This window comes from Bos grunniens, chromosome 12 (assembly GCF_055505025.1).
Source record: "Bos grunniens cultivar Pamir isolate PY7600 chromosome 12, Bosgru_T2T1.0, whole genome shotgun sequence".
In the NCBI taxonomy this organism is placed as follows: Eukaryota; Metazoa; Chordata; class Mammalia; order Artiodactyla; family Bovidae; genus Bos; species Bos grunniens.
In genome coordinates, this window is record NC_141176.1 from 70,794,530 (window position 1) to 70,821,886 (window position 27,357).

Here is a 27,357-nt window from a genome sequence, read left to right on the forward strand (position 1 = left end):
GCAACTAGAGAAAGCCCATGTGCAGCAATGGAGATCCAGCACAGCCAAAAATGAAATAAATAAATAAATCTTAAAAAAAAAAAAAAAGAAGAAGACTAGGTAGGTAGCAAAATTATCTAGAATATTTGAAAAATAACCCATTTGATTTTAATGTTCCTAAAGCAGAACTGATTAAATAACCCAACCTCTTGCCCCTCGAAGTGTGGTGTGGGAAACAGCAGAAAGGGTGTCATGCTGCAGCTTGGTGGAAATGCAGACTCTCTAACTCCCCCAGCCCTCCTGAGTCAGAATCTGCATTTTACCAAGTGGACCTCCTGCATCGCCTGGTGGACTTTCGCAGGAGACGTGATGCTGCAGAACCTGGGGGTCAGAATCATCATCTCACCTTGGTGGTTGAGTGCCTGGTAACTTACCTGGCATAGTGGCTGGGTTCTTTCACCTGCAAGAGCCTATTTAATCCTGAGAATCACCCTCTAAAACAGGCATTCTTACAATATCAGAAGAGTTGTCACCAGATCTGCCAAAGGTATCACTAAAAGACAGTTTTTGCATCTGTATTTCCTAAGTCTGAGTAGGGAAATTTGAGGCCCAGTCTGTAATGCTGGCCTGGCCAAGGGTGAAAGCCTCCAGTGACTCCAGTTCCTGGTGTGGGCACACCCTGTGCTTCCAGTGAGCCAGACACCCTGTGGACAACAGAAGAGCCTCACATCCCAGCAGAAGTTGAAACTCAGCCCCAACTGCTGCTCATTCACAGTCCTGTTGTGGGTTGATGTGAAGGGCCTTGGGAGGAAGTCATCTGTGCCTGAGGTCAGGAAGAGCAGGTAGAGGTCCCACATCTCATCTGCAGGCTGGCTTCCTGAAGCTTCAATTACAAATGAAGCTCAGAGGGGTAGATAAACACATTTCCCAGGGTAGATAAACACATTTCCCTGGATATACCAAAATTGATTGTGTGTATGTATGTATTTGTGTAGCTTCAGGGTTGTTTGAATTAAATCATTAAAAGCAGTAGATATTAGAAATTCTCATCTTCCAATTCTGCAGCATTTAGGATATACTGTTTTAGTGAATTTTGAGAAGGCAAATAAAATCAATGATAAGAAGCACTTGGAATGAAGCCTTAGATGGGGTGGATCTAAAAGGAGGGAACATACTAAAATCCATCAACCCTTCCACAAGATTCCCTGCCCTCAGCCCACCATTCTTTTAAAAACCAAGGGCTAATTTCAATCCCACCAACTTCTATTTGGTGGTATTTTTGTTTCTTTTTAGGTATTATCCTATTTTCTCCTTCTTTACCACTGACATCAGCTTATTTCATATGACTCTGAAATATATTAAATAAATATGCATTTAAAATATTATTTTATTTGGTCATGAATTGTTTGTCTTAAAGGGCCTGTCTGGGTCAAAGAGTAATTTCTCATATCCTGTTCTTACAGGAAGAATTTTAAATCGTTTCTCCAAAGACATTGGGTATATGGATGATGTGCTGCCTTCATCATTTCAAAAGTTCTTCCAGGTAATGTATCAGTCCTGTCAGAGTTCTCACAGGGAAGAACAGAGAGCCTGTTTCTCAAGGCCTTTTCACAGGGATTGAGGGTGGGCCTTTCAGCCTGGTGATGTGTCCTTTAATCTTAAATAAAAGCCATGTTTGTGAGAGAAAGGTGTGGCTGTGATTGGGAGGCTGAGTTAACATTAGTAACACCTGGGACAGAAATGGCTACTCTGTCATGTCAGGGTTGGTCTGAAGCAGCACATGCTGGGTAAGTGGTTCTCCCTCTGCCTCCCAGGTGTCTGGTGTGGATTCCCTTTACTGTAAGCATATTTCATAATAGAAACAAGCACCTCTCATGAAAAGATAGCCAAGATGAACTAAATTGTGTATTGTATTACCATAAAAGACAAATATATACTTCACCTTTTTTTCTAATAAAGCACGTGTTACAAAGAAAAGATTAATAATAATAAGGTAACCAATAATACTTGAACAGAAACAATCATTGTTGTTCACTCGCTAAGTTGTGTCTGACTCTTTGCAACCCCATGGACTGCAGCACACCAGGTTTCCTTGTCCTTCACTATCTCCCATAGTTTGCTCAAGCTTATGTCCATTGAGTTGGTGATACCTTCAAACCATCTCATCTTCTGTCACCCTCTTCTCCTCCTGTCTTCAATCTTTCCCAGCATCAGGATCTTTTCCAATGAGTTGGCTCTTTGCATTAGGTGGCTAAAGTTTTTGAGCTTCAGCTTCAGCATCAGTCCTTCCAATGAACATTCAGGGTTGATTTCCTTTAAGATTGACTAATTTGATCCCCTTGCAGTCCAAGGGACTCTCAAGAGCCTTCTCCAATGCTGCAATTCAAAGGCATCAATTCTTCAGTGCTCAGGCTGCTTTATGGTCCAACTCTTACATCCATACATGACTACTGAAAAAACCATAGATTTGACTACATAGATCTTTGTCGGCAAAGTGATGTCTTTGCTTTTTAATGTGCTGGCTAGGTTAGTCATAGCTTTTCTTCCAAGGAGCAAACGTCTTTTAATTTTGTGGCTGAAGTCACTGTCTGCAGTGATTTTGGAGCCCAAGAAAATAAAGTCTTGTTACTGCTTCCTCTTTTCCCTCTTCTATTTGCCATGAAGTGTTAGGACTAGATTCCATGGTTGTTTTTTGAATATTGAGTTTTAAGACATCTTTTTCACTCTCCTCTTTCACATTCATCAAGAGGCTCTTTAGTTTCTCTTCTGTTTATGCCATTAGGGTGGTATCATCTGCATATCTGAGGTTGTTGATATTTCTCCTGCAATCTTGATTCCAGCTTGTATAGAGTCTTGCCCTCCCTATTAATATTCAAGAATGTTAACACTAAACCCCATCTCAGCACAATATCAGGCTAATGGAATTTCTCCTCTAGGTGTATTTATCATATTCTGCAAATTAAATACTTATCTGAATTGTGAAAAATGACCATGTACTCTCAAGTGAAAGAGTCATCCAAAAGATTATTTCTATTTATTCATGTGGATTCATGACTTCTGATAGAATTCCCAACTGGTGTGCTCCCAGTGGGAAATAAACATATCAAAATAATGATTCCCCTTATTTCCTGGAGCATCAGGACTTGGATCACTTCTTCTGGGTCAACATGTTTCTTGTTGTACACATATCATTGTCTTTGTGCCATGGTGAGACAGAAGTACAGAAGCACTGGCCATGGTAATATGGGCCATCAGATGGGTCTGAAATCCAATCAGATGGGGAGAATTGTGTGTGTAGCTAGGATTAGGCTCATTGAAATTCCTGAGAATGTGGAAGAAAGAAATGAGACTGGCTTCAAGGAAGGGATCTCTGTCTCACACAGAAATCTGCTCCCTCCCTCTTCAGAGTGTTGACTTTTTGCTTGGATACTATTTTTGTCTTCTACAGCTTCTGTTAACAGTTTGAGACAGCTGGTAATAAAAGATTCATACATTCATAAATAAATTTAAATATAAACTCTTGCATTGTATATATGTTAATATAATATAATATGTAAAATCCACTATGAAAGTGAAAGTTGCTCAGTTGTGTCCAATTCTCTGTGACCCTGTGGACTATACAGTTAATGGAATTCTCCAGGCTAGAATACTGGAGTGGGTAGCCTTTCCCTTCTCCAGAGAATCTTCCCAACCCAGGGACTGAACCCAGGTATCCCACATTGCAGGCAGATTCTTTACCAGCTGAGCCACAAGGAAAGCCCAATATCCACTATAAGGCTGGATAGGGTATGACTTGTAAATAGAAATAAAGCTCTTATAAAAAGCCTATTTGAATTGCTTCAGAATTAAGGAGCATGAAATCTGAAGGACCTAATTTAGGAGCTTTTGAGAGCAACAGTCACAAGTTTTTAATAGGGACTCAGGGAAAAAGTATTGGTACAGCTCAAGTGGAGCCCTTCATTTTGATCTTACCTCTTCTTCCTAGGTTATCTGCCATGCTGGGTTGGTCATAAAAGGCCCTCACCTGGGGAGAGCCAGGCTATTGAAACTGGTGAATATTGTCCAATAAAATAATGTGTCTATGAAAAAGCTGTAATTTGAATTTTTTATAATTGACGTTTCAGATCTTTTTTCCTGACAACTACTGATGGCAAACCTAGTGACTTGACTTAAGATCACACACAGAAGGAAGGACCCCTCCCCATGAGAAAAAGGTATAGCAAGGTGGGATGCATTAGTTAATCCTATGGCTGTAAGAAATTGTTCAACTGAAAATATAATAGAAGGGAGGTTAGACAGACCTATATTTTTCCACTTATGATTGAAATTTGTTCCTTCAGATTCCATGATTTTCACTCTGAATTTTATATTGACACCACAGCAGATGGGAAGAAACAGGAAAAGCAAATGTCTCTATCCAAATAATGCAGTTTGATTCACAAGGGCTCCTGGACACAGAATCACAGTTCTGGACATTTCCTTCTCCTTTCAGGCTCCCCTGCAAACAACTGTGTCTCTGAGATTCCCAGAGTACAGATTCTTCCTGTCTTTCTTCATGACCTGCAGTACCTTCCTGGGAAAACTTAGGACAACTGCTTACCCTCCTAGCTTACCATTTTCTTACCTATAAATGGAAATGAAAGTTCTTGCTTTTCTCATTCACAAATGGTTGTGAAGATCATCTGAGAAAACTTATATGGAAGAGCTGTGAAATGATAACCCAAGTCTCTGTGATATAGGCATTACTCTGCTAATGCATCCACCAAAGACATGCTGGGAACAGCTGCCCTGGGCAACAAAGTGTGGAGGTCCTGGGTTGGTGAGCAGGGGTGCTGGTTCTAAGAGGCACAGAACACCTGGTGCTAACTTGGACAAGCCATTTGATCTTCCCAGCCCAGCTCCCTTTTGGTCAAAATTTCCAGGAATTGTGATTGCTACCCCAAATTATTCATGTCGTTCTCTGTTTCTCTGGCCTGTGAAATTCAGTTGTTAATCTCTTCTTCAAAGTTTCAATAAAGGATTCCCATGTTCTTCCCTGTGTTTCCCCAGTGCCTTGTGCAGATCACCATGGAACTGTATCCATCTGAGATCATAAACTCTGGAGGCATTGGCCCAAACTCTGTGAATCTGCATATCCTCAACTTTTGACCCCTTTTCATAGCAGGCTAGATACTAAGATAGATACTACACATAGATACTAAGTGCTGGTTGCATTCCTATCACCTGAAACTTTTCACCAGGGTATCATACTTTTCCTGATAAATATGTATGTCTAAATCAGCATCAATCAATGATTTGGGCTTCTATTCTACCTGCTGTGTTTTTAGACCAAGATCATTTCCCAAGATAAAATCACCTCATGGAACGATGTGATGCTCAAGTGAATGATTATGGAACTCTTATCGAAGTGCTGTGCATAGAGTAAACACCTGGTAAATGGCACCCCCTGTTGTTATAATCACTACTCCTTAAAATAGTCATCTTTATCATAATGTTAAAAAATTTAATGTATATCCAGAGGATAAAACAAACAAACAAACAAACAAAAAATATATTCATGATTTAAAGTTGTTTATTATTAAAATTCTTCCCCTGATTTCTAGGAAATACCAAAAACTGGTTTTATCACATTTCTCTTCTTTTGTCTGTTCTTTATTGGGCATGCTGATGAGCTCTGAAATTCCTTAAATAAGGTATTTAGAAGAAAAATTTAAGATAAATTAGGAGGCTCAAATAAGTAAAAATAATTTTCCTGGACAATAAATAGTTGGTGGTATGTTGGGAACAAGCTTAAGTATGTCCTAATGGCTCATGATGTAGACTCTCTGGCTCCATGGCTCAGGCTTTGTTTCCATCAAGCTCCTTTTCCTTTCCCTGTGCCTCAGTGTTTCCATCTGTAAAATGAGATAATACTAGTACTTGATTGGGCTATTGTGAGAAGTAATAAGCTAATACATGTCAAGTATTAAATGTGTAGCCCTGTACAGAGTCAGCACTCAGTAAATGTTAACTATGGATAGAAAACCAGCAAAGAAAAATTTCCACTTTAAAAGTCACATTTGCATCTTTTCCTCCTTTACTGGACACTAACTTTGTAATTAACCACTTCTTTATCCTTACCTGGGTAACTGAGGCTTCCGGTTTCCTTATCTGTGATGCCTGCTCATTCATCTCTAGTAATACCTACTGACTCATGATATTTTAGGGTTCAAGTCCTAGTCTCTCTGAACGTAAAATATTCTCTCATCTATTAAAATTAGTAATTCCTACCTTATAGACTACAAAGTGTATTAAAAGAGCTAGTACCTAGAAGATTCTTAAGGTTTTGGGCACACAGCAATCATGTAATAAAGCTTCCCAGGTGGCTAGTGGTAAAGAATTCACCTGGCAATGTAGGAGATGCAGGAGGCCCATTTGATTCTTAGGTGGGGAAGATCCCCTGGAGGAGGAAATGGCAACCCACTCCAGTATTCTTGCCTGGAAAATTCCATGGACAGAGGTGCCTGGAGGGCTGCAGTTCATGCAATCACAAAGAGTCAGACACAACTAAGCAACTGAGCACACACACATAATCTTGCAATAAATATCATTAGAACCACCTATAATTTTATTTGGATGGCAAAGCTATCTCTACTATTTCAATACATCTTTCAGGAAAAGAAGTTTAATCACAACAAAATAGTCTATTAAAGTTTATTTTTGAAAAGAGTCCTTGACAAAGAGTCTCCTACATCTATTTTTCACTCTTCTAGACATTCCTACAAGTGATTGGTGTGGTGGTTGTGGTGGTGGTGGTGATTCCTTGGATTGCTATACCTGTGATTCCCCTTGGCGTCATTTTCTTTTTTCTTCGGCGGTATTTCTTAGAGACGTCACGAGATGTGAAACGCCTGGAATGTTCAAGTGAGTACTGGGACTCTCAGGTTGGGATGGCAATGCAGGTTGGCTGCATTTATACCATAATTAACCACACCCCTGAAAACCTACAGAATATATCTTTTTTAAAAAAAAGTCTCCCTAAGTCAGCATTGCTGCTGCTGCTGCTAAGTCGCTTCAGTTGTGTCCGACTCTTTGCGACCCCATAGACGGCAGCCGACCAGGCTCCCCTGTTTCTGGGATTCTCCAGGCAAGAATACTGGAGTGGGTTGTCATTTCCTTCTCCAATGCATGAAAGTGAAAAGTGAAAGTGAAGTCGCTCAGTCGTGTCCGACTCTTAGCGACCCCATGGACTGCAGCCTAGCAGGCTCCTCTGCCCATGGGATTTTCCAGGCAAGAGTACTGGAATGGGTTGCCATTGCCTTCTCCGCATGACAGTCTACTGCTACTGCTAAGTCACTTCAGTCGTGTCCGACTCTGTAGGACCCCATAGACAGCAGCCCACCAGGCTCCCCCGTCCCTGGGATTCTCCAGGCAAGAATACTGGAGTGGGTTGTCATTTCCTTCCCCTAAGTCAGCATTAGGTAATTATATATTATGGGCCCTGTGAGTCAGTGTGACCCTTAAGCCAAGTTAAGCTGGTAGCAGGTCACCTGCAGCTTTGCATTTTAGCACAAGGACAAATGTGGACAGGGGCCATTTCTGTCTTGTTCATGACATCCTTCTGAACACAGAACAGCCACCCAGTAAACAGTGTTCCAAAAAATAATATGTTTCATCATGTTGGTACTATTGTAGAAGGAAAATAGGGAATTTTTCTTCCCTTAGAGTTACTAGAAATGACGAGGAAAGGCAAATATTAAGAAAAGAAAAGGAAGCATCAGGAAATGTACTCATACGTCAGAGGTGATAGTTTTAGAAAATACATTCTTTCACATACTCCTAAGATGGTAATTAAATTGTAGTTGTTAAATGTATTGAAAAGATAAGCCCTGTTATTTCCAGGTTTGCTCTTTATCATCACCAGTATTTGAGCTGATGTCACACTGTGGTCAGCCCTCCCCAAGGCTGTTCATATAAATGGTGCTGGAAATAATCCCTTCAGGAGGACCCAAGATGAGGATCTGTTTAGTAGACTTTTAGTTTATAACTCCATTCAGCTTCCTAGTTTTAGAATAATGAGGAACATTATTTTATGATTAATCATTCTATTCTTCAGGTTATCAGTTCAGTTCAGTCACTCAGTCATGTCCGACTCTTGCGACCCCATGAATTACAGCACACCAGGCCTCCCAGTCCATCACCAACTCCCGGAGTTCACTCAAACTCACGTCCATCGAGTCGGTGATGCCATCCAGCCATCTCATCCTCTGTCATCCCCTTCTTCTTCTGCCCCCAATCCCTCCCAGCATCAGAGTCTTTTCCAATGAGTCAACTCTTCGCATGAGGTGGCCAAAGTATTGGAGTTTCAGCTTTAGCATCATTCCTTCCAAAGAACACCCAGGACTGATCTCCCTTAGAATGGACTGGTTGGATCTCCTTGCAGTCCAAGGGACTCTCAAGAGTTTTTTTCCAACACCACAGTTCAAAAGCATCAATTCTTCGGTGCTCAGCTTTCTTCACAGTCCAACTCTCACATCCATACATGACCACTGGAAAAACAGCCTTGGCTAGATTGACCTTTGTTGGCAAAGTAATGTCCCCGCTTTTGAATATGCTATCTAGGTTGGTCATAACTTTCCTTCCAAGGAGTAAGCGTCTTTTAATTTCATGGCTACAATCACCATCTACAGTGATTTTGGAGCCCCAAAAATAAAGTCTGACACTGTTTCCACTGTTTCCCCATCTATTTCTCATGAAGTGATGGGGCCAGATGACATGATCTTCGTTTTCTGAATGTTGAGCTTTATGCCAACATTTTCACTCTCCTCTTTCAGTTTCATCAAGAAGCTTTTTAGTTCCTATTCACTTTCTGCCATAAGGGTGGTATCATCTGCATATCTGAGGTTATTGATATTTCTCCCAGCAATCTTGATTCCAGCTTGTGCTTCATCCAGCCCAGCACTTCTCATGATGTACTCTGCATATAAGTTAAATAAGCAGGGTGACAATATTCAGCCTTGATGTACTCCTTTTCCTATTTGGAACCAGTCTGTTGTTCCATGTCCAGTTCTAACTGTTGCTTCCTGACCTGCATACAGGTTTCTCAAGAGGCAGATCAGGAGGTCTGGTATTCCCATTTCTTTCAGAATTTTCCACAGTTTATTGTGATCCACACAGTCAAAGGCTTTGGCATAATCAATAAAACAGAAATAGATGTTTTTCTGGAATTCTCTTGCTTTTTCGATGATCCAGCAGATGTTGGCAATTTGACCTCTGGTTCCTCTGCCTTTTCTAAAACCAGCTTGAACATCTGGAAGTTCACAGTTCACATATTGCTGAAGCCTAGCTTGAAGAATTTTGAGCATTACTTTACTAGTGTGTGAGATGAGTGCAATTGTGTGGTAGTTTGAGCATTCTTTGGCATTGCCTTTCTTTGGGATTGGAAGGAAAACTGACCTTTTCCAGTCCTATGGCCACTGCTGAGTTTTCCGAATTTGCTGGCATATTGAGTGCAACATTTTCACAGCATCATCTTTCAGGATTTGAAATACCTCAACTGGAATTCCATCACCTCCACTAGCTTTGTTCATAGTGATGCTTTCTAAGGCCCACTTGACTTCACATCCCAGAGTGTCTGGCTCTAGGTGAGTGATCACAGCATTGTGATTATCTTGGTCGTGAAGAGCTTTTTTTGTACAGTTCTTCTGTGTATTCTTGTCACCTCTTCTTAATATCTTCTGCTTCTGTTAGGTCCATACCATTTCTGTCCTTTATCAAACCCATCTTTGCATGAAATGTTCCCTTGGTATCTCTAATTTTCTTGAAGAGATCTCTAGTCTTTTCCATTCTGCTGTTTTCCTCTATTTCTTTGCATTGATCGCCGAGGAAGACTTTCTTATCTCTCCTTGCTATTCTTTGGAACTCTGCATTCAGACGCTTATATCTTTCCTTTTCTCCTTTGCTTTTTGCTTCTCTTCTTTTCACAGCTATTTGTAAGCCCTCCCCAGACAGCTATTTTGCTTTTTTGCATTTCTTTTCCATGGGGATGGTCTTGGTGTACTGTCTCCTGTACAATGTCAGGAACGTCATTCCATAGCTCATCAGGCACTCTATCAGATCTAGTCCCTTAAATCTGTTTCTCATGTCCACTGTATAATCATAAGGGATTTGATATAGGTCATACCTGAATGGTCTAGTGGTTTTCCCTACTTTCTTCAATTTAAGTCTGAATTTGGCAGTAAGGAGTTCATGATCTGAGCCACAGTGTAATCACAGAGGATGAAATAATCCAGAACTTATCTCATCATTGATGCACAGATGTATTTCATCAATATTAAAACAAATAATTATAATGAAAGTAGAAATGTTAAATATTTTTAAAGAAGGTATAAGGACAGAAAATAAAGGAAGATGTTTGTGTCAGAAACCTTAACTATGGATATTTATTGTAATTTAATACCAACTTAACTCTAGAAACCCAGCCAAGAAGAAAAACATATTGAGTCTCATTCTTCTCTGTATCTACTAAGTGGAAAAATCTAAGTTAATCAAGACAAAGGACTTTTGGCGGTGAAATGTGTGTGTTTCATTTTTAATAATAAACTCTTGAGAGGCATTCATCCTGTGTATTTGCATAAAGTACACTTGGTGTCATAAATGCTGTAGAAAATTTCAGCCAAGAGAACCAGCTAAACTCCCATGAGGTCTGGGTTTTGGGAGGTGTTTGATTGGATTATGGAGCAGTAGAGTTAAAATGTGTGTGATATTTTGCTGATGTGATTCCGTAGGATGGTAAGACCTGGGAAAACAGAATAGAAGTGATGAGCTCCATACAGTCTTTTGTGTAGACAGGGCTTCAATCATTTTATGATTTGAAGTCAGTCATCAAATGGAGTCATTCAATAGTCTTGTTCAAAGCAGGTAGTTCCATTCAAAGAGGAATTGCTCCAGAAGGAATGTTTTTCAGAAATTTTTGCCTGGAGCATGGGTCACTTCCCATCCGCATGAAAGTGGAGAAAAGGGCAACTTCTGAGGCTCTTTTCAAAAAGCAGTACAGGATTTCACCTGTAGAGTCTGAGAACTTTTTGGCCCCATCCCTGTGGAGTATTTGGATTTTTTGCAACCTCATAGGCTGCAACAATGTTAGACAGTAAATTCAATCCAGATACCCCTCTTCCACACCTCAGGTAACCAAATGAGATGGCCTGTTGATTAGAACATTTATGTTCTCTCTCCAGGTTGTTGGTCTGTGCCATAAATAATGATACCACTTTTTTCTCTATGCAGTGACTAATCGTTTATCTTAAGGCCACTGCTGGAGCCACCAGGAAAAAGACATCTGATCGCTGTAACCAGAAAGCACAAGCCTACTTCATTCCTGTGTTCTGAAAAACTGCTAAAATGCTGAGGTTTATATTCAGATCAAGCTGCCTACCTTTCTGGAGCATTATGTTGAATTTTGTCCTCTTAGTGACAAATCTGCAGCTGATCATAATGGTTTTTCATTTTTATAGAACTGAGCATAACTATAATTCAAAACCAGGATGGCACTTCTTTGCATTTCTCTAGCCAAATCTATTCATTTGGCAGTGCCTGAATTATGAATCTGTATCAAATCCTATCTATAAGGATTCTGTGACCAACTAGCAATGTCTGCCAGGGACATTGCAAAGGGAGGTTTAGCACATATGCCACATTTATTCAGATCATGGATCCTCAAGTCTGCTGTTTTAAGGCATTCTCATGCCGGATTCCCTGGGACTTTATTCAACCTAAGGTGCTTAGCATGATGTATGGTAATGGCTAGGGCTGTTGGATGTTAGCTAAGTAAGATTTGAGGGTTTTCTGAAGGTAAACAAAGTCTGGAGAAAAGTGCATTTAGTCACACATGGACATCCTTAAACCTGATTATTCTCCCTCTGAGACACTGCTGTTGTGATTAAAAGCACAGCCTTGGAAATAAGACAGAATTGGGTCTGACACTCAGCTCTACCACTTAGGTGAGTTAATTTACTTAATCTTGGGCAGGAAGTGCTCTTAATTCCTCGGTCTGGTTTTTCCTCTGTCACAGGTATACTAATACCTGCCTTCTGGGGCTCTCAGGATTTCTTGAATTGAAGCTTGTAAAATACTTGCTGTGCTGTGCTGTGCTTAGTTGCTCAGTCATATTGACTTTTTGTGACCCCATGGACTGTAGCTACCAGGCGCCTCTGTCCATAGGGATTCCAGTCAAGAATACTGGAGTGGGTTGCCATGCCCTCCTACGGGGGATCTTCCCAACCCAGGGACTGAATCAAGGTTTCCTGCCTTGCAGGTGGATTCTTTACCATTTGAGCCACCAGAGAAGCCCATGAATGCTTGAATGGGTAGCCTATCCCTTCTCCAGGGGATCTTCACAACCCAAGAATTAAACCATGGTCTCTTGCATTGCAGGCAAATTCTTTATCAGCTGAGCTGCCAGGGAAGCCCCAAAGTATTTGGTAGTGACTACCAAAGGCACCAGAACTTTGAACATGAGGGTATTTAAATTTTTTTATTTATTTGTTTTTGGTTGTGCTACGTCTTCGTTGGTATGTGGGCTTTTCTCTAGTTGTGGTATGGGGGCTTCTTACTGTGATGGCTTCTTTTGTTGAGGGGACACAGGCTCTATGAGGCTTGGGCTTCTAGCTTGTGAGCTCAGTATTTGTGGCTCTCAGGCTTGAGAGCACAGTCTCAATAATAATTGTGCATGAGTTTATTTGCTTTTTGGCATGTGGGATCTTCCCAGATCAGGGATTGAGCCCTTGTCTCCTGCACTGGCAGCAAGATTCTCATCCACAGAGCCACCAGGGAAGTCCAAATGTGAAGGAATTAAGAACATAGTAACAACTGGCAGTTCTCACATAGGTGAATGATAACCTGCAGCAAGGCTGCCACCCTGGGGTTTTTTCATGTGGTTCCCTGCCCCCGCCCCCAGCCCAGGGAAGATCTGCAGTCCAGGTGGAATGTGTCCCCAAGTGTCCTCAGGGTTGTGGAGACACAGCCGTATGTCATGTAAACTGTAGGGTTACATGCGTCTATGACTTCTGACTGATGTCATGGCTGTTTTATAGTCTGCTTCAGGATCGTGGGCTCGGTCTTTGTGGGGGAAAGGGTGTTATGTTGGGCAAGGTAAGACCAGAGCCTTGACATCCCCTCTCCTCATGTACTAGTTAATTTTCTTTGCAGACCCTCCGGTTCCCTCATTCTGGCATCCTGCTCACCCCTAGTGGGGTTTGAAAGAAACAGGATAGATTTTCACAGGTCAGCATTCCCTCTGGCCCACTGTAACTCTTGGGTATGAGGTGAGGTAGGTGATGGAGTGTTTTCTTCCCTGGTGTTCAAGGCTGAGATGACATCTAGTTTCTAAAATCAACCCCATCCTCCATCCCTGCTGGAGAGAATCAGCTGCACTTTGATCTCCTGGTGAGGGAGGCCATGCTGAAGAGTTCATTCCAGGACTCTCCCTGGGGGGACAGGCATGCCTGCCTCCTGCTCAGAAGCCTTGTTTGTGATGAATAGTGTTGATGTCACATTTGCTCTGGAAATCACGGCCTGGTTCTAGTGAGTTTTCTGTGTTCTCTGGAGTTGGACTCTTGACATCCTCCTGACAGTGTGATGGGCCCGGAATTCACCTGTGTCATCGCTGTGAGCCCCCTGCTTCCAGAATAATTGAGTTCTGGGGTCTGGTTGGGACACCTACTGGGAATGCAGAAAAGGCCTGAAGAGAGTTCTTAGCCTTTGTTATTTGGAGCATAAGCTCAGCCTTAAAAGTGCTGTTAAAAGTTTATATTGCTATTTTAAAAGTGTAAAGTTAAAGCTAAAATAAATACAATTAAATGTTACTCAATAGAATAAGGGTTTCCCAGGTGGTGCTAGTGGTAACAAACTCACCTACCAATGCAGGAGACTAAAGAGATGCCGGTTTGATCCCTGGGTTGGGAAGATCCCCTGGAGGAGGGCACAGCAATCCTCTCCAGTATTCTTGCCTGGGGAATCCCATGGACAGAGAAGCCTGGTGAACTGCAGTCTATAGGATTGCAGAGTCAGACATGATTGAAGCAACTTGCCATGCAATAGAATGAAGAGAGAGAACAGTGTGGATGCTGAAGTAAGACCACAGACATGCCCTTGGAAGGTCAGAGACACCATTGAACCACTTTAGGCTCTTTGCCTGAATTAGACACAAAGGGAAATGTTATATCATGTCCTGTTTCAAAGAAGGTTTTTTCCTTACAGCAATATTACAGCTGAGGGTCCCTAACAGTTAGGGTTCCTGATCAGATGTCCCAGGTAGAAAGAGCCACAGGGCTGAGTGGATGGTCAGCTAGGACCCAGCCCAGGCTGTCCTCCCCCCAGCACAGAGCTTCCCACCCTCTCTGAGCTCCAGTGTCTCAGAGGAGGAAGCCTGCTCCTTCCTTTCTTATATGATAGATCCAGGAATAATAAACACAAGAGGAGTTCTGTGTCTTTGCCCATTTATACCCTGCCCCCCTACAGCCACTCCACGCCCGTGGAGCCTGTGTGTATGTCGATAATGACTGAACTGTCACCCAGACAGGCATTTGGATGCCAGGCTAAGGAGTGAAAACCTGAAAATAATTTGGAGTTTCTCCCCTTTGATTCTTTCCCCATCATTTTATATAATTTTTGAGGCCTCCTGCAAGATAAGCGACCTTAACTTCCCCTAAATGCCCAGATTTTATTAACAGGTCTTTTTAGGAGATGTACAAGTAAGAAAGTGATGTCAGCATTTCCTGCTGATACAGCACAAGTTATTACTCACCCCAGACAGAGATCACAGGCTCACTATCTGCCTCTAACAGCAGCAGGTTACAGCCTCATTCATGGTGGAAATGAGAACTGTAAGGGTCCTCCCTGGCTGGCAGCCTGCAGCCCACCTATTCCCTGATGGGCAGGTGCCTAACCCTGGTGCTTGTGGTCAATGGCCTCTTAGAGAAGATGGCAGGAAATGAATGGTCAGTGAAGGGACACCAGACCCCAAACCCACATGAAGTCACTCAAAGAGAATGATCACTAAGGGCACAGTTAGGTTTTATAAGGTATGTGAGTATCACATGCCACAGTGACCTCCAAATGCCAGAAAAAGCATTGAGCAGGTAGTTTTAAAAACCTGGATTAGATTCCCAGAGCAGAAGTCAAGACCATTCAGAGACACCTGGCTAAGCAAGTCCTGTGGGCACAAGAGCGGTGCAGTACCAGGTGTTCTGTGACCCGTGCAGAGACACCTGGTGCAGGTGCAGGGAGAGTCCCAGGATGGGGGAGATGGCAGACTGTCTGCTCCTCTTACTCATCTTGCTCCTGTCCTATGTCTGGCTCTGGTTCAGCATAGGGATGTACTGGCTCTATCCTGGCTCTTAGGTTACTCATCTAAATTGGAGACAGCACACAGATAGCTCACCAAAATTCAGTGTGGTAAGAACTCTCAAAGAGAATTAAATTTAAAAATGTTATTGAATTGGGACTACCCTGCTCATCCAGCATTTAAGAATCTGCCTTCCAATGCAGGGGACTTAGTCTTGATCCCTGATTGGTGAACTAGGATCATATATGTCACAGGGCAACTAATCCTGTGTGCCACAACTAGAGAGCCCATGTGCTGCAACTACTGAGCCCATGAGCTCTAGAGCCTGTGATCTAAAATAATGGAAGCCCAGGCACTGCAACTAAAGAACGCTTGCATGCCGCAATGAAGACCCAGTGCAGTCAAAGAAAGTGCTATTGAATCAAAAGTTTGTGAACAGTTTCCACCCAGAGAGATGTCAGTGAAGAATTTGGAGAGAGGCCATGTTTGAGGATTGTGATGAATGAGCTAGTAAAGAGTTCCAGTATCTAAATCTAGGTCAGGTTTGAATTTGGTTAAAGATAGATTCAAGCTTCCCTGGTGGCTCAGCGGTAAAGAATCAGCCTGCACTGCAGGAGCCACAAGAGACACGGGTTCGATTCCTGGGTTGGGAAGATCCCCTGGAAAAGGGTATGGCAACCCACTCCAGTATTCTTGCCTAGAGAAACCTCTGTACAGAGGAGCCTGGTGGGCAAGTCCATAGGGTCGTGAAGAGTCAGACACAACTGAAAAGACTTAACATGCATGCACAAAGATAGATTTAAAGAGAATCTTTCATTTCTAGGTTGTTAAGGTAAAGCTTGACGTGAGCAGGAGTTTGAGCGGCACATGGAGAATTCTCTCAGAAAGGGCATCATCCCTTCTTCCCCAGGCAGCCCAACCAAGAATTCTAGTGCACTGTTTGGCAGAACGTGCAATCACAGCACACGGGAGGCTATGGGTTTCTTTGCATCCAGCCTCCTTGACGTTCTCTGTCGTGTGTCTGTCTCTGCTTCCCCAGCACAGAGCCCAGTGTTTTCCCACTTAGCATCTTCTCTCCAAGGACTCTGGACCATCCGGGCGTACAAAGCTGAGCAGAGGTTTCAGGAACTGTTCGACTCACACCAGGACTTGCATTCAGGTCTGTGAGTTTCTGGAGATGATTTCAAAGGATGAGATGTGCTGTCGTCTGAGGCCTGACCTCCCTCTCAGGTGGTCTTGCTGGCCAGCACCTCTCTCTGTGCTGCCCCATGTTCCCCTTTGCACACCTGCGTCCCCCACCCCTTCCTCTCAGAACCCCGTCTGTGCTCCCCTTTTCCCCCTTCTCCCCAGACCGACTTCCATTGTCCTTCCATCACGGAGTCCTATAGCTTTCTGTCGCTTTAGGACAGAAGTCAGTATACTTTTTTTTCAAACAATAGATAGTAAATATTTTAGACTTTGTGTGCCATTCTATCTCTGTTGTAACTTATCAACTTTGCTGTTGTAACACAAAAACAGGCAAAGATAATACATCAGCAAAAGCACATGACTGTGTTCCAATAAAACTTTATTTACAAAAGCAGGTGATGGCCATTCTTGGCCCACAGGCTATCATTTGTCAACTCTCTTTTCAGAGCATGCAGGGCAGCAGATTTCATTGAGGTAAATCATTATCTAATTAACAGATTTTTAACTCACTTGGTTAATATTATTCTGAATATTGGTAATATTTTTCCCTAAGTAGAAATTTCAGAATTCCCTCTAGATCTGTAAAATCCTGGCCCAACTCTCCAATCTTTATTGTATCTTAAAGATAAAATGGCATTTTGAAAGTCACATGCAGATCCAGTTAGCTCATGGTTGTATAGACGCTGGCTCCTAAGAATAAACACTGTGCAGGGCCCTGTAGTAAGTGTGGAGGTGCTGGAAACAGCGTGTGAGCTGTGCTCTCTGCTGTCACAAAGCTGGGAACAGTTGCTCCTGAGAGAGGATGAGCCTCACGTCGAGGCCTAGCACTGTAGGAAATGCACCAATGAGACCATTTTTCCATTTTCTCCATTGTGATCATATTACTGTTTATAACCTGTGAGTTGAATTTTTTTCTTATTGAAGTATAGTTGATAAACAGTAGTATGTTAGTTTCAGATGTACAGCAAAATGATTCAGTTTTATATGTGCATTTTTTTCAGATAATTTCCTATCATAAATTATTACAAGTTATTAAATATAGTTCCACAGAGCCCCTGGCTTGATTCTTCTGTGTCCCATATTATCTGGTATCAAAACAGCTTTTTGGAACCTTCATGTTCCTTGGGTGTATAACTTTGCCACCCTACTTTGTGTAAAAATCTTCTGTAGCTCAACTGAGCAAAATGGTCTTTCTTGTTCAAAGCAGTTAACATGGTTTTTCTAACTTATTCATTTTGCTTATTATGGTTCACAAATCCAGAGGCCTGGTTCTTGCTTTTGACTATAACCCGATGGTTCTCTTTGCGTCTGGATATCATCTATTTAATCTTCATCTGTCTTGTTGACTTTGGGTCCCTGCTTCTTTCACAAAGTAAGTATGGGTGTAAGTAACTATTTATGGTGTGATTAAAATTTATAGCTGTATTTATAGTTATTATATTAAACTCTTGCTGCCTTGTCTAACAAGTACAGTTTGGTTCTAATGAATTGTATTAAAGCATTTGCAGCATGTGATTCCACAGTGTGGCCCATGTAGAGAGGTCATTTGGTCTTGTTGGGACCTTTTATTCTTTTCTCTTTCTTTGAATGAGTTGATGTCTACTCAGCGATAGCAAGCTGACCTTAGAAATTTCCTGGTAGTGTTTAGTAGTTGGATGGAGAGAACCAAATTTGCCGTAAAGCTTTTTGTCCAAGTTAGGACTTTAGATTTTGGCTTTAGGGCTACTTGGGTCTCTTGGTTGTAGGTGCTTGGTGCACGAGGATGAGAAATATTCTCTGTAGCAAAGGACACCATCCTCATCACTGTTTGGGTACCAGATGAGCAGGTGTTGGTGTAAATGTCATGAATTTACCAGCCCTAAATATTCTATAAGAACAATATTGAATCACAGTATTTAATATGGAACAATGAGAATTTTATTTCAGTTTTAAAAGCACTGGCTTTTAGAAACCATTGCCTTGTTTTTCATGGTTTCCAACTATGGTTGCATTGGACATAGAAAGTGACATTGCTTGATTGTTCTTGAAACCACAATGACAAAAGTCTTAATAATAACATTATTCCTCATTGTCTACTGTATATTGACAATGTTGAGATTAAGTTCATTTAAGTCTTTCTGAATTCATAGTGGTTTTAATTTTTGGGGAGGGAGGTTTTAATTGTATTGTGGACTCAATCAAATGATAGTAAAAGTATAAGTAATATTGTCATTATATGTTAATGATTTAAATATTATAAACGAGTTATCTTAATAAAGTGATAGAAGGAACTGGCCTCAAGGTCAAAAACAGGACTGACTTTTTTCCCCCCTCTTCTTCCTCATTTAGTTTTGAATGTCGGGCAGCTTGGCCTGATACTGTCCTATGCCCTCAACGTCATGGTGGTGTTCCCATGGTGCATCAGGCTAAGCGTTGAAGTTGAGAATATGGTGATGTTTATCTTAACATTCTTAACCTTGTACTACTTCTTGCCATTAAAAAGTGTAAAAGGAATTCTTATGTAAAATATTAAAACTTGTTTTTACATCTAGCTTACAGAGGTTTTTATATCCTCCTCCATCTGTTTAAAGCTAATGTAAAAAAATATATCTTTTACTCAGTCTTATGTGTGCCATGTCAGCAGGTTTTTATTCATCACAAACTGTCTTCAAATGTAATAAATGTCTCTGTAGGAGGGAGGTTCTGAAATGTTGGAGAGAATATAAACCAGTTTGGGGAGAGGTTGTTTATTATTGTTTCTTAACTGGTAATTGCTCATTATTGGTAAAAGAAGAATTCAATATTTTGTAGTTCTTTGTTTAATTGATAGATATCTGTCCCTGCCTCATTTTAGCATTTATTCTTGTATGTGTTAAACACCTGAGTATGCTGCTATCCCTCCTTTTTGGTAGAATAAGCCACCTTTCTGAATGTGCTGTCAAAGATAAGTTATTTTTGTTTAGGAGGCCTTGGTCAGTATTTAAATTATATTCTCCTTTGAGTATTGCATATTGTCCCAAAGAGAGAAAAACAATAAAAATGCAATATTTGCATTTCTCTCTTCTAATAGAGTAGAAAGTGAGAAATTATTAAAATGAGGTTTGATGACCATCCAGTTCTACTCCTCTGTAACACGTGGCCCTTTTATAACCACTGATTAGTGTTCATATATATTCTTTTCTTTGACAAAATTCTTTTTATTTAGATATGGAAAGTGAATAAATAAAATCTTTGCATTCATTTATCTAATTCTTTTAGTTTTAATAAAATGCTGAAGGAAGCAGCCCTAAGTGAAACTGTTATAGGATGATGAATAAGTTTGCAAATCATCAAAGGAGTCATCACACTCCTACTTCAGTCCTTCACAGATACTAAGACCTGGAATATTCTTAACCATATAAAAAGCAGATATAAAGATATAAAAACAGAACACCTTATTTACAGTCTCTGAACGTCCATAAATAAAACCTTCAGCTCCTAACCCACATGATGTCATATATGTTTCAGATGATTTCAGTAGAAAGAGTGATAGAATATACAGAGCTTGAGCAAGAAGCACCCTGGGAACTCGAGTTTCGTCCACCACCAGACTGGCCCAACAATGGAATGATTGCCTTGAGCGATGTGAACTTCAAGTACAGCTCAGATGGGCCTCTGGTATTGAAGGATCTGACAACAGACATTAAACCAGGAGAAAAGGTTTGTTTAAGCCATTTGCCTTTTTAAAATTCAGCTGAAGATTTAGTGCCACATCTGCTGTTGACTTTCTTGTGTGTGTTGGGGGGACTCTTTGTTCTTCATGGGTGCAGATTAGATCAGTGACACCACAGGTGAATCTCTCTTGAAAACTGACCAGGGATGGGGATCCCAGTATTTCTTTCCCTGTGTTGTGAACTCCCTCATGGTGGTTGGAGGGTCCTGAGCTCCTGAACTATAACTTAGCCTGACCCAGGACACTATATTGACACCTGATTATTCATGTGGATTCTGAGAAGTCAGCCTTGACTCACTGTCTCTTAACTCTCCAATATCTCCTTTTTTCCCCATCCATTCTTCTTTGTATTTCTGAAATCTTCTCTTCTTCCTCTGATGCCCTTCAGCTATGGCCTCCTCCTCTGTTCTTTCAGCCTTCCCGTAGACTTGTCCTCCATTAACCCACACTCGACTGTCATCCTCCTGCCTTGCGCCCACAGACTGCTTCTTTCTTAAGCACAGATCTGATCCTTACTGGACTGGGCGAGCTGCTGCTGGAACCATAGGGCAGCCCTAGATCCATTCTAGCAGGGATTGTGTGGCCAGCTCAGAGCCACCAGAGAAGAGCCCAGAATCAGTCAGGGGTGAAAAACCAGAGCCCTCCATGGAGGCAGAGTTCGGAGACTCAATCAGAGTTGATGAAAGCAAACCAAGAAGATCAGGGAAGATTCCAGGTGGAAGATGGCAGAAAGACTTGTGACCTGGTCCTGTCAGCACCCATGTTTGCAAGTGATGTTCCTTTTCCATGCATCTTGAGGCCCTCAGCTGGGACCAGGGCAGAGTCTTGAAGAACAGACTAAACCAGAACAGACAAGGCAGTAGGCATCTCTTCCCCACCTACCTCTCCAGCCTCAAGTCCTCATGTTCACACACTCCCCAACACTCAGGTTGTGTGTAGATTCTCCTAAAGTACCACATCCTCCCTGCTTCCCATGTGCACACACGGCCCTCTCTACTTCAGAGACCCTTCCCCTCTGTCATCTTCTGGTTAAAGCCTCCTCATTTTCTGAGTTAATTCTAATGTGTCTGCTTCCCAATTCCTCCTAATGTTGTATACCCTTAAGATAGCATTTATTGTACACGTCTGTACAAGTATCCATCAACAGGTGAATAGATAAATAAAATGTTACTCACTCACTCTCCCAGCCAGCAGTCCCTCAGCACCCTCCCTGTGCCCTGCAGAATGCCATTTTCTGAGGAACAGAGCTAAAAATAAGATTCTCCCTGATCCATACAATGTAATATTATTCAGCCTTAAAAAGGAAGGAATTTCTGACCCATGGATAAACCTTGAGTACATCATACTAAATGAAATATGCCAGACACACAAGAAAAAAATACTATATAATTCTACTTTTATGGGGTTCCTAGAATAGTCAAATTCCTAAACACAGAAAGTAGAATGATGGTCACCAAGGTAAGAAGGATGGGAAGTAGGGAGTTATTGTTTAATGAGTATAGAATTTAAGTTCTACAAGACAAAGAATAAAAGGCAAAAAATATTCTGGAGGTTTGTTGCACAACAATATGAAAACTTAAGACTAAGCTGTCAATTTAAATATAGTTAAACTGGCAAAGTGTATGTTATATGTATTTTACCACAATTAAAATAAAAGAAAGCATCGTCACATGCTTTGTAATTTTGAGTATATATCCCAGAATACCCTAAGGCTTCTAAAGATCAGGGAACATCTTATTTTTAGCTCTGTTCCCCAGAAAGTGTTCTGCAGGGCACACAGAGTGCTGAGGGACTGCTGGCTGCGAGGTTGAGTGAATAATACATGGATAAGTGCAACCAGTAACCAAAACATACACACAGGGCAACTCATTGTAAGTAACCAGTTTCCTAGATGTGTTAAATACTTTAGGAACTGCTGTTTAAATCTCTATCTACCTCAGACCCACCTAGTGGACCATAGCCATATTTAATGAATGATACCCTTGTGACTCTGTGTGACGCTATGGACTGCATCCCTCCAAGCTCCTCTGGTCATGGGATTTTCCAGGCAAAAATACTAGAATGGGTTGCCATTTCCTTCTCTAGGGGGTCTTCCCAACCCAGGGATTGAACAGAGGTCTCTTACCTCTACTTGCATTGGCAGGAGGATTCTTTACCACTAGCGCCACCTGGGAAGCCCTTGTGACATGAAAGAATATTAAATATAATGCCCAAATGATATCCAGGGCCTGGAGGAGGACATGGCAACCTAGTTCAGTATTCTTGCCAGGAAAATCCCCATGTACAGAGGAACCTGGCGGGCTACAGTCCAGAGAGCAGCTTCAGTTAGTCACATGGCAAAAGCTTGCTCCTAAGTATTTCCAGTTTCAGTGTAGGTTGGGAAAATAGTAATTGTACCTCATGATGCAATCCTGTCCTTAAAATCACCATAGGTGATGTTTGCTTACTAGCAGTTAAGTATGTCCATCAGATTTCTCATCATAAACATAATTCTGTCAATTTGCTCCTGTCTTAAATTTTGCCCAAAGACATCAAATATGAATTATCTATATCTTAGGGACATAACATATTTGTATTCTTCTACCTTAAAATTCTCAAATCATAGGACTATCTGAGCTTCTAAAATGTTTGAGGGATGATTGAATCTGGAGACTGAGTTAATAACTTCAGTTACTTGACTTTTGATTTGTGTCATGGTCCACTCACAGTATCACCATTAGTTTCATTTCTGTGTTTAAAGATTATAACAGGCAGCATGTTCATGAGGTGATTTCACACCACCTGTGTACATCCTCAGGTTTCCTCTCCTGCTCACTTGTTCCAGGCCCCGTCACTCCTGGATACCCTTTTGTGTTGGATTTGATTGACTGAGGTTGCTGGGAGTGAGCCAGACCAGCAGAAATTGGGCTTTATTCTCTCCCTCATTTCCTCTGCTGTCCTAATTCCTGGAAGTTAGGGTAAACGGGAAAAATTAATAGGTATTATGCTGGTTTCTAATTTATAGAAGAAATAGCAAGCAAAAAATGAGGTAAATAGCACCTTAGGCTTCCTGCCTAGATATTGAACCTGGGTTGAGTTTTTCATTTAGATGATTTGATGGTTTATTTGATCATTTTAGAGAGTCTAGGCTATTTTAAAGCATTTTTCAGCTCTAGAGGTAGATTGATATTGGTTTGTTATATTTTTTTCTTGCTCAGAGTTATTACTTAGATAATACATTTTAATAGATGCTTACTAGACCTTGATATAATGTACAAATATGTTAGTTTCCTACATTTTCTCCTTGTTTTTTTCCTCAGCAACTCCTCTCCCCACTCCCAAATTGTCCCACTTTCTTTACCAGCTTCCTAATTCCTCATGACTCAGACTGTGGTGCCACAGTCAACAGCACCTGCATCTCCTGGAGCTTCTTAGAGATGAAGAATCCCATTCTCATCCAGACTTCTTGACTCAGCATCAAATTTGAACAAGACCTCCTAGTAAAGTCCTTTCTCTCCCATAGACAGTGTTTGATGACTCATAACCCATAATTTCCATGAAACATTCTTTGACAGTTTGAAATTGAGCTCATGAATCACCCAAACCCCTCTTGTGTCTGAGCATGAGACTCTAGAAAGTTCTGTATCACCTACCACCCTACAGATTCATATTTATATTCTGCAAATCATGCCTTTACAGTATAATCTAAGACTGTGTGATTCCACTGCATTTCTTTGCATCTTTTCAGTGAGTCTGTCTTCATTACAGGCAGTTTTCATCCTGCTCCAGCCTTCCCCACACCAGCCTCCTGCAGGGACTGGAGGGATTTCCCACAGGCTCAGTCCTGCCTGGACCTAGAATCAGAGACAGCCCTGCACAGCAGTGTATGTGCAGCTCTTTCACCACCTAATGGGATCAAAAATGAGTCTTGCTGCCCTAAGCAGTGCCTGCGGTCTGTTTGGCCTGTTTCCTGGGAAACCTTATGTCCCACTTAGCTGCAGGGTTCTCCCCCAGCCCACCTGTAGGTGCTGGTTTTTCATGCTTACAGCCTGCCCACCTGATCTCAGTCATTCTCTTTGTTCAGAGATTTTGTCCTTCTTGTCCCACCCACTACTTTATAGTCACCCGTATCCATAACTTGCTTAAACTCTCTGGCCATAGGATCTCCATGTTAGGTCTGTTCCTTTAACTGTAGCTACACCTCTCCCCACTTTCTCTGTTCTAGTTAGCCAGAGGGACATAATAGGGAGTCATGCCAACCAGGTGATAAAGAGGCCATCAGCAGAATGGAAAAGAACTTGACATATGTGGAATGAGTCCCATCCTTGCACTTAAAAACTTTATTATTTCAGGTGGACTAGTTAATCTAACTAAGCTTTGATCATCTCTTTTGCAAAATGGAGGTGACAGGACCTAATCTCTAAGGTAGTTGTACAACTTAAACAACATAACATACATAAAACACCCAGCATGGAGATCAGCATGCAGTACATGCTTGGACAAAGATAGCTGTCATTTTCATAAGGTGTAAAATGACCATAATCACTTATGCTTTGTTTACTTATAAACTATCTCATGAAAATGAGCTTAGCCATTTGCAATTGTATTTATGGCTATAGAATCCTTATGCTGTGTCTGTTTTTCTGTCCAGCTTATCACATTCCTAGACAATATAGTAATAGATCTTTCATACATTTCTCCAGCCTGAGTTAAAAACTTCAGCTCCCTACAGAAGCCTCTTTTGCACAGGACACCATAGGTAATGCAAAGGCAAATCCAATGCAGATCCTACTCTCAACATATACAGTCCAGTTGAAGAATAAGAAAAAGGCTGTATTAACTTTGTAAGAACTTTTATGGAAGTTTATTAAAAGATGGTATAACATCTGTTAGGGTTGAAACAAACCCCCATGAGGGGAGAAGTACAGAATTTCCAAGGAATTACACAGGTAAGAGAGGCTTTAGTGACTTGTGGTTAGAATTTTAGCAGGTGGAAATGTATATGAAAGTCATTCCAGTAAGTGGGACATAAGCAAAACATGATGCTCTGATTCTGTGAATGAAGACTTAGGCACCTAGTATTCAGTTAAGTGAACTATCAGATGTATAACACACTTTCATGTCCAACTCCACAACTACCTAGTGACCCCAAGGAAACTGACTCATAGACATGAAGAATGGAGAGGTCAGATATCCTGGGGTGGAGCAATGGGCACAGAACCGGCCTTCGTGAGGTTAATCTGAGAAGTGAGAGCATGTGCACCAGAGTGGGCAGACGTGAGAGGCAGGGAGCCAGGAACTCTTGTGCCTCCAGGAAGCTGTCCTGGGAATATGATACCACATTTTGAAATCAAACTGATGTAAATTAAAACTAAGTTATAACACATGGGTTTGTGAATGTGCAGGGAAACAGCTGAAAGTAGAAATTGCTATCATATTTCTGGAGGTAGTTTGGCAGTACTTAAGAGTCTACTTTAAAAATGTTCATACCTGTTTCTTGGCAATTCCACATATGAGAACTTATCTTAAGAAAATAATGACAGTTGTTTGCAAAGATTTGGCTTCAAGGGTATTTAACACACAGTTATTTATAATAGCAAAATATTAGAGACTGCCTAAATATTCACCAATAGGGGGTTTATTAAATAAATTATCACACATACTATAATATTATATAGTCATTAAAATAAATATTTTTAGTGAATATTAAATGAAAACAAATTGCAATATGTTCATATCTCTTTTTTTAATGAGTTTTTGTCTTCAACATACACACACATAGACACACACACATCCAGAAAGAAAATACATCAGTATCTTAGGAATGGATTTATTGGTGTGCAGGGGTGATGACTAGTATTTATTTACTTTCTAGATTTATTTGCATTGATTATGATTAACAAAAAGATTTGTTTGGTTTTTTAAAAGCTAACACAGCCTGTTACTCACATAATGATTATGGTCATTAAAATAAGGGATTGAGTCATGAAACATTGCAGGTATAGAATCTGTAGGCCTTGGTACCATGCTGGAATCAGGGAAAACTGGAAATAAAGTGGACAGTTGAGCCTGGGAAAGAAGTAATGAGATTAAAGTAGGAAAGTCAGAAGAAGTGGCTGTTTTGTGGGGGCATTTGATGTTAATCATGTGGAGTTCAATGTATCAGTATGGAAATAGATCCGGGGGCAGATGTCAACAAGTTGGTGTGGTTGTCAGAGACCAACCCTGGCCTGGTTGGAAAAACAAAAAGGAGCAGTTGTAAAGCTGAGGTAAGACTGTTTCCAAGTACCTTTGGATTTAGGAATATAAAATTACCGAGATTGGTGACATTCCCCACAGGCACTTAGCAAAACCCTTTGGTGACCTGGGAAAGACTTCCAGACATAGCTTTGAAAACTGAACGGTAGAAATAGCCCAGGCCAGATTTTCTTTGAGTTGCCTTTTTCTTATTCTTCTTTTTGGAATTTGTAGTTTATAGTCCTGCTCACACACATTCTTACAACACAGTTCTCACCTATGTCCCGATATGTTTTGATTCACATATGAGAACACCCAGAAATACAGGGATACCTGGTTTTATTGTGATTGACTGATACTGCATTTTTTGCAAATTGAACGTTTGTGGCAACCCTGCCTCAAACATGTGGATAAGTACCATTTTCCCTACAGAATTTGCTAATTTCATGTCTTTCGGTCACATTTTGATAATTCTCGCAATATTTCAAACTTATTATATTATTATATTTGTTATGATCTGTGATCAATGATCTTTTATGTTGCTGCTATAATTTGCCAGAGGCTCAGTTGATAGTTAGCATTTTTAAGCAATAAAGTTTTTTTAAATTAAGATACTAATACTGTTTTTTAAGATGTAACACTATTGCTCACATGACAGACTATAGTATAGCATACCATGACTGAGTGACTGAACTGAACTGAACTGAACTTTTATATAGATGGGAAAACTAAAAAAGTGTGACTTGTTTTATTGCAATACTTATTTTATTGCAGTGGTCTGGAACTGAACCTGCCATGTTGCCCAGATCAGCCTGTACAGAGAATATATGAGCTATTCATGTATGCAGAAGAACCTACCTATACGCAGAAAATGACCCATCAGTGTTAAAAAAATTAAGATAGAAAATTGGCTACAAAGATAAATCAACTAAAGCTACTTTTCTTACATGTAATCTCTGTA

The 27,357-nt window shown here is 41.0% G+C and overlaps 1 protein-coding gene across 1 annotated transcript in view; it reads left to right on the forward strand.

Moving 5' to 3' along the window:
- Positions 1-27,357, forward strand: part of LOC147361869 (ATP-binding cassette sub-family C member 4-like) — a 368,491-nt gene that overhangs the window by 268,773 nt on the left and 72,361 nt on the right. The window contains exons 20-25 of the mRNA XM_086328626.1: positions 1,443-1,522; positions 6,732-6,882; positions 16,341-16,460; positions 17,751-17,861; positions 18,818-18,918; positions 19,976-20,167. Of these exons, the coding sequence (XP_086184752.1) occupies positions 1,443-1,522; positions 6,732-6,882; positions 16,341-16,460; positions 17,751-17,861; positions 18,818-18,918; positions 19,976-20,167 (755 nt within the window). The remainder of the gene's footprint in view (positions 1-1,442; positions 1,523-6,731; positions 6,883-16,340; positions 16,461-17,750; positions 17,862-18,817; positions 18,919-19,975; positions 20,168-27,357) is intronic.